This window comes from Hipposideros armiger, unplaced genomic scaffold, assembly GCF_001890085.2.
Source record: "Hipposideros armiger isolate ML-2016 unplaced genomic scaffold, ASM189008v1 scaffold_331, whole genome shotgun sequence".
Lineage (NCBI taxonomy): Eukaryota > Metazoa > Chordata > Mammalia > Chiroptera > Hipposideridae > Hipposideros > Hipposideros armiger.
Window position 1 is genome coordinate 1,915,288 of NW_017731681.1, and position 7,052 is coordinate 1,922,339.

General features: G+C 58.2%; 1 protein-coding gene across 1 annotated transcript in view; it reads right to left on the reverse strand.

The window, feature by feature from the left end:
- Positions 1–7,052, reverse strand: part of ITPR3 (inositol 1,4,5-trisphosphate receptor type 3) — a 77,587-nt gene that overhangs the window by 26,121 nt on the left and 44,414 nt on the right. The window contains exons 15-23 of the mRNA XM_019660834.1: positions 6,503–6,644; positions 5,594–5,793; positions 4,330–4,459; positions 3,778–3,830; positions 2,726–2,898; positions 2,103–2,222; positions 1,493–1,675; positions 289–540; positions 34–203 (exon numbers count right to left, since the gene is read on the reverse strand). Of these exons, the coding sequence (XP_019516379.1) occupies positions 34–203; positions 289–540; positions 1,493–1,675; positions 2,103–2,222; positions 2,726–2,898; positions 3,778–3,830; positions 4,330–4,459; positions 5,594–5,793; positions 6,503–6,644 (1,423 nt within the window). The remainder of the gene's footprint in view (positions 1–33; positions 204–288; positions 541–1,492; positions 1,676–2,102; positions 2,223–2,725; positions 2,899–3,777; positions 3,831–4,329; positions 4,460–5,593; positions 5,794–6,502; positions 6,645–7,052) is intronic.

Consider the following 7,052-nt stretch of genomic DNA (forward strand, 5'->3'; position numbering starts at 1 on the left):
TGGGAGCAACTGAGGACCAGTGAGGGAGCTAGCCAGAGCCCACTAAGCCCCAGCCCACCTCGAAGGTGAGCTTATTTTTCTCCTCATTGGCAAAGGGCACAGCCTCGCTGACCACGTTGTTGAGATAGTCCTCCACGAACTCCATGGTGCTGGCAAACTTGTTCTTCTTGTCATCTCGGGCGGCGTTGAGGTTGGAATCATAGCTGGGGTGGAGGCAGTGAGGTGTGAGGGTCCCTGAGATCCTCCCACCCCAACTTTGTCTGGCCCACCCTCTCCCACCCCTCTCACTCCTTGATGGTGATGGCTGTGGGGATCTCAGTCCAGAGGCGGGCAAACTTGACAGGTGTGACCAGCTCCTGGGGGTCGCGATCCACGTGCACGTGCAGCATCAGGTGGCAGAAGGAGGCACGCAGGTCAAAGGGCAGCATCTCGTCTGCCATGCACAGAAAGATCAAGTCAACGCCCAGCTGCTGGGAGATCTCGTCGATGGCCAGGTACTGCCGATCCAGGCACATGCGGGCAAAGAGCTTCAGCTGGTACCTGTGGGGCAGGGAGGCTGGTGAGAACATGGCAGGTGGGCAATGAGGACTGCTGGACTTGAGGATGCAAGACAGTGGCAGCAGGACCTAGGTTAAACCATGCACCGGCCACTGTCATTCAAAGGACACAATTCTAGAGTAAGAGATGTACAAGAAAAAAGTCTGAATTTATGAGTATTTGCAAATCTCCCCCAACTTGCTAAGGATGAAAACGCTTTCTGACTCAGCCAGGACAGGTCTTCGTGGGAAGAGGGATGGCTTAGAAAAAGGCTGGGACATGAAGCGTGTGGTGAGAGGAACCAGCCTCAGGCAGGGCGTGAGTGCAAGACTGGGAAAGAGAGTGGGGGAGGGGGAGCAGCCAGTGAAAAGTGGGAGACAGTGATGGAAGAACTGCAAAAATGCGGAATGTAGGAAGCTTTGTTCTACACCGGGTGATGTCATGCCCTCTGCTTCCCCCTCAGCCCTGCATTACCCACCATGGCTCCGGAGCCAGACGGACTGGGTTTGAACCGTGGCTCACCACGTACAGCTACATAACCTTGGGCAAGTTCCTTTACTTCTCTGTGCCTGTCTCCCCCACTTCACAATGAGGGTAATGATAGTCCCTAACTCACAGGGTGGCTGTGAGATGGAGTGAAGGGCTTAGAACAGTGCCTGGTATATAGTGAGCATTTGACAAGGGTTATCTAGTATTCTTGTTTTTAAAATGTATGTGTGGAGACTGGTTTGGGTTTCCTCCAGGCCTATCACTGAGCGGAGCCTGGTCTCAAGGCCACCCAGTGCTCCTCAGGCTACACTTAGCTTCCCTACGACGGCTGCGCTGCGGGCAAGTGGAGGCAGGAGGCCCCCTGAAGCTGTGGGAGCTCATCCTTCAGCAGGGACTGGCCGAAGGCCTCCTGAGAAGGCCAAAGGTCACAGACGCACTGGGGGGAGAGGAGCTGGGGCAGGGGTACCTATAGTAGCTGAGCACGTTCTCGTCGTGGGCATTGCCGGCCCGCGCCTCCTGGGCCAGCTGCCTCACGCTCTTCTCATGGTGCTCGTTATTCTTGTCGGTCCAAGTGAGCCACACTTCCTCCTCTGAGTACTCGATGGTCAGGTACTCGTGGGACTGGGCCATCTCCTTCACCGGCCGAAGCCTGCAGACCAACGCCATCCATCACAGGGCGCAGGGGCCAGGGCAGGACTGCACACCAGAGCCCTCCCCGAGCAGGCCTGGCCACACAGTCCTCTCCTCCCACAGCACGGCTCAGAGCCAGTCAGGCCCCCATGCTGCCTCCATGGGGGACCCGCCTCCAGCTTGAGACCCCAAAAAGACCCTGAGCTTCTCAAGGCAGGGACCTTGGCTCATTCTCCTATGTCCCCCTCGACTCCCCCCCGCCACCAATAGTGCCAGCACAGAGGTAGACATACAGCAGGTACTGGGTACGTATCTGCAGAGAGCACAGGTGCCAGTTCTAGCCTGAACCCAGACGGGACCCAAGCTGAGTCAGCTGGGCAGCCAGGCAGGGTGCAGCCCTGGGTGTAGGGCACTGCGTGTAGGTGGGAGACATCACGCTTGCTCACTCGGTCTGGATGAGAATGTCACTGTTCTTGGGGTCCAGCACACACTTGCAGATGAGCTCCTGGGTGACGGGGATGGCAATGTGATTGGACACACAGAGGTCGGAGAGGTAGTCCAGAAACCTGGGGTGGTGAAAACGGGTGGGGGAAGGGGCTCAGAGGCTGGCCCCAGAGGACGAAGCCCACCCTCCCCCATCCCCAGCTGGCAACACAGGCTCCCTGGACCTGCTCCCTCCCCAAAGCTTGAAGATGCACTGCTGGGGACAGTCCATGGAGACCACCCTACAGCAGGGGGTCCAGGGGGGTCAGGATAAAGGAGGCACAAGGACAGGAGTGATATTCAAAATATTGAACAACTGATTTAAAACAGGCACTGACATTGTCACCAGAGAAGGGTCTGAGGGCCCTACTGTACCAGGTGTCAGCCCTCTTGTTGCTAGATTGGGCCCTATTTGGGAGGAGGCCCAGGGAGGGGCTGGGAGGCCGGGGCCTCCAAGAGGTGGCAATTTACCAACAGAGGCAGAAGTATTTCAATACTTGAACAACCAGCAGTGGCAAACTTTCTACCCTGAGCAGGGGTGAAGGGAGGAGGGAGCGTGTGCAGGAGGGGAGGGCGGCGGGCCCACCTGGGCTCCCGGTTCTTCCGCACCAGGCTGACGAAGGTCTCCACCTCAGTCTTGGTAATGTGCTTCTCCAGGAGCTTGCGGTTGTTGTGCAGCAGGGCGGTGATGGTGTCTTCGGCCAGGATGTCATAACCGATCTGGGACTGCATCATCCCAAACTGCTTGGCAATGTGCTCCTGGGGGGCAGACAGGCTGCGGGTCATGGGGTGCAGCTCTGTTCCACAGCACTGCCCCAGACCCCAAGTCAGGGGCCTGACACCAGCAAGGGGCCCCAACCCTACAAAAAGTGGGGGTCCAGGGGAGGAAGCCCACACTGGGCAGAAGAGCAGATTTATACAGTACAGTTATTTGGCGCGAGGTCTGTCTCTCTACCAGAGTGAAACCACCATGAGAGAGGGACCGTATCTATCTGGCAGGATTAGCTATGTAATCTGTGGGGCCCGGTAAAAAATGAAGCAGCAGGATCCTTGTTCAAAAATTAAGAATATCAAGATGGCACCAGAGCACGGAACCCAGCACAGGGCCCTTCTGGGTGTGGAGCCATGTGACACACCCACGAAGCCGGCCTGACTGTCTAGGTCCCTACCATGTTCCCAGCGCCTAAAACAGTGCCTGGCACACAGTGTGTGCCTCAGTAAATACTTGCTGGCCGAGTAAAAGCACGAGTGAGGGAGTGGGCAGGCCAGNGCCCACTAAGCCCCAGCCCACCTCGAAGGTGAGCCCCCTCCCCTTGCTAGCCCTCTATAGAGCAGGCTGCACATCCCTGGGGGCAGGGGGTGGCAGGAGACTTCCTGCCAACTACCTGGCCAAGTCCTGGTGCACAGAGGCACAACTGCTGTGCACAGAGGCAGGGGAATGACCATGATGACACAGGGGACAGACAAGGGTCCCCTGCCCCAGAGCCTGGTAAGGAGCTGCAGGGGGAATGACAGAGGAGGGAGAGGCCAGCCCCAGCCTTGGGAAATGCAGACCAGTCCGAGGGGTCTCAAGCCTGTGTTGGCATCACCCACGTAACCCCACACACAACCCCCACCTCAACCCTGGCCTTACCCCACTCCAAACATGGCCTCCGCCTGCTCCCCGATGCGATCCAGGTTCATGTTGGCAGCTGTGGGGAGCAAAAGGGGCAGATGGGGGCAGGTGGGGTCCATGAGCAGGAACGATGGTGAGCACAGAGGTGAAGGAGCAGGGAGACACCCAAACTACCCACTCCCCCACCTGGTTGGGCGGCAGCCCCCTGCCTGCCCCTTCCTGGGGTTGAGGTGGAACCAACCAGGGCAGCCCCACTGCCCGGCAGGGGCAAGCAGACTTCTGCCCTGAGGGTCCTGGTCTGGCTCAGCCTCTGACTGGCTGTGGCCTTGGGCAAGCCCCTACCCCTCTATGGGTCTCAGTTTCCCCATTTAGTAAGTGGAGAGAATGATCCCTGCCCTTCCCCCTCACTGCAGCAATTAAACAAGACAATGGAGGATTAAGTCCACTGGAGGTTGGGAAACAGGGGCAGGCTGGGGAGCTGGCCCCCAATGTCCCCCAGGCTCCACCCACTGCTGTGAACCCCTGGGCAAGTCAGCCTCAGCCTGAGGTGGGGTGAAGGCAGGGGGAGGGCTCACTGGTGGAGTCGAAGGCAGGGGCGGTGCCGTCGGCCCCACTGTCCTGCATGGGAAACACCTCCACAAACTCCTTCTTGAAGACGGATAGCAGGTAGGAGATGCGGTAATCCAGGCGGACATTGAGAATGAACTGGAGAAGCGGGGAGAGGACGGTGTGAGGACAGGAGGCCAATCCCGCTCCCAAAGGGGTGACAGGTACCCCGAATGAGCTCCAGCATTCAGGGGTCTCAGCACAGCTCTCCGGAAATGCTCCAGGACATCACAACAGCAGCAATCAAGACCCTTTCCTTAGGGAGCTCCAGGGCGCCCTCTCCCCAGCTCCTGTGCCTCCTCTGGAATGAGGCAAGACACTCCCACCCCAGACCACTCAGCCTGTCTTTCCCAGGCTGGACGCTGACAGGAAAGGGAATGAGGACCGCTAGGTCCAAAGGCCATTCTTGTACTCCTATCCTGCTCTGCCAAACAAACCCTGGGGCTCCTGGGGCGGGTGGAGAGAAACCAAGGACTGTGAAGAAGCAGTAGAGGCCACTTTGGGGTAGGGGGTGAGGACACAGGGTCTGCACACATCCTCATGGGGCACAGAGCTTCTGGCCACAGCCCAGAAATCAGATCTGGACGCCCCAGGCCCAGGAACGAACCACAAGCCCCCGCCTCTGACTCCCCTGACCAGGCCTTGACCACACTGAGTCCAGTGGAGGTCACTGCATTACCCTACCTGTCCTGTGGGAGCAGCAAAGCAAAAGCAAGGGTCCTTATCCCTTCTCAGGGCCTTACCAACCCCTTCCCCAAGGGCTGCGGGGCGTCTCAGACGAAACCCAGAAGACAGAAGACTGTCTGCCCTGCCAGGAAACTGGCTCCCAAATCTCTAGCTGTGCTTCAAAATCTGTGTGACCACAAGAAAGTCCCCTCCCCGTTCCTATCCTCATCTGTGCAGTGGGGGGATGGAGCCAGGCTTTAGTGCACACCTGAATCACTAGGAGGGCTTGTCACAGCAGACCGTGGGCCCCTTCTCCAGTGTTTGTGGTCCATAAGTCTGGGGTGGGGCCCAAGAATGTGAATTTCTAAGGCCCCAGGTGAGACTGATGCTGCTAGTCTGAGAACCACACTTTGTGAGAACCACTGAGCTACACAGCCAATCACTGTGGAGCCTCCCATTACTAGATACTGTGATCTAAGCGGGTCACCCCAACCCAACCGCCCCATACCTGCCCCCACTCTCCTGCCCTATTGCCAACACCTCCCACCATGCTCCTGGCCTGGCCACCTGCAGGATTTCCAGGATCTTCAGCTTGGTCTCCATCACCACAATGTCTTCATTGTCCTCAAACTTGCTTCTGTCCAGCGGCTCAGCAGCCCCGGCACCAGCAGGAAGGCTGGATGCGCCAAAGACAGACTGCTTGCGATTCAGCACCATGGTGGACATCATGTGGCCCACGCCCTGGATGGACCGCCGCACGTTCTTGCCTGAGGGGTGGGGAACAGAGGGGTGTCAGAGGGTGCACAGTAGGGGCCCCTGGTCTAACTGTCTCCATCGACTAACTGCAGGGCAAAGCCATGTTAAGGAAAGGGCAAGGCTAACTAACCTAGGAAGGCTTCCTGGGGGAGGTGAGCTTTAAGCCAAATCTAGGAAAAGGGAGGGCCAGGGCAAAGGTGAACCGTGTGGGGACATCAGTGAGAATTCCCATGTAGGAAACCGTGAGAGCTGCTACAAAGCACAGGGAGCTCAGGGTGTAGAGCACTAAAAACCAGGTGTCAGTCTCTGCACTTTCTGTTTAGCTCAGTTTATGCCACCTGGGGATATCCCTAATGGCAGGGCTGTGACTCATCCCTCAGCCTGCCCTCCCTCCTCGCCACACTCCTCAATGGCAGGGCTGTGTCCCCCCATCTGACTGGCAGCTCCCCAGGCATGGCCTGTGTCTCCCCTTCTTTCTCATTACTCCCTCAAGACCAAGTTGTATTGGAAGGCATCTCCCCCAGACCCTGGGGTTACCACAGTGCCTGGGCAGGGAGCCCTGCTAGTCCAGCTGAGGTTGAAGGGGATTGGGCAGAAAGACACCCCCTTGCAGCAGAGCCAGGAGGCAAGCTGTACAGGGGGATTGATCAGAGAGGGCCTCCGGTGCTAAAAGGAGACTGAGGAACTGAGGGTGGGTGGTGGATGGCCTCAAAGCCTCACCGCCTGAGTCCTCATAGGCCTGCAGCATGGCCGGGGGACCCTGCACACAGTCGATGATGCTGAGCAGGGTGCGAGTGAGCCGCAGCAGCTCGCTGAAGCTGTAGAAGCCGAAATAGATGAGATTGTGCGCCAGGCTGACCACCTGTGGAGAGGGGGCGGGGCGGGGGTGAGCATGGGCGTAGCCAAAGCGTGATGGGCGGGGACTCGTGAAGGGCGGGGCCAGCTCAGGAACCAGGGCTAAAAGGATGCAATGAGGGTGAGCTTCTCCTAAAACAGTGGGGCTGCCTGAACACGGAACCAAGGGTCCCAGACAAGGGCAGCCCAACCCCAATGGGTTACCAAGAAATGGAAGCCTGTAAAAGAGGCTACTGTGAGGAAGGTAGAACAAAAATGCAGGATGGGGGCGGGGATCCTGGCAGTGGCCTGTCACCCAGAGTGGGCTGATGAGGAGAGAAGCCTCCCTCTTGGGGAGTCCCAACAGTCTATGCTGTCCCCCTGTACTTGCTGAGGTAACTGAGGGAAGTGAGGTCATTGATCCCACTCCCAACCC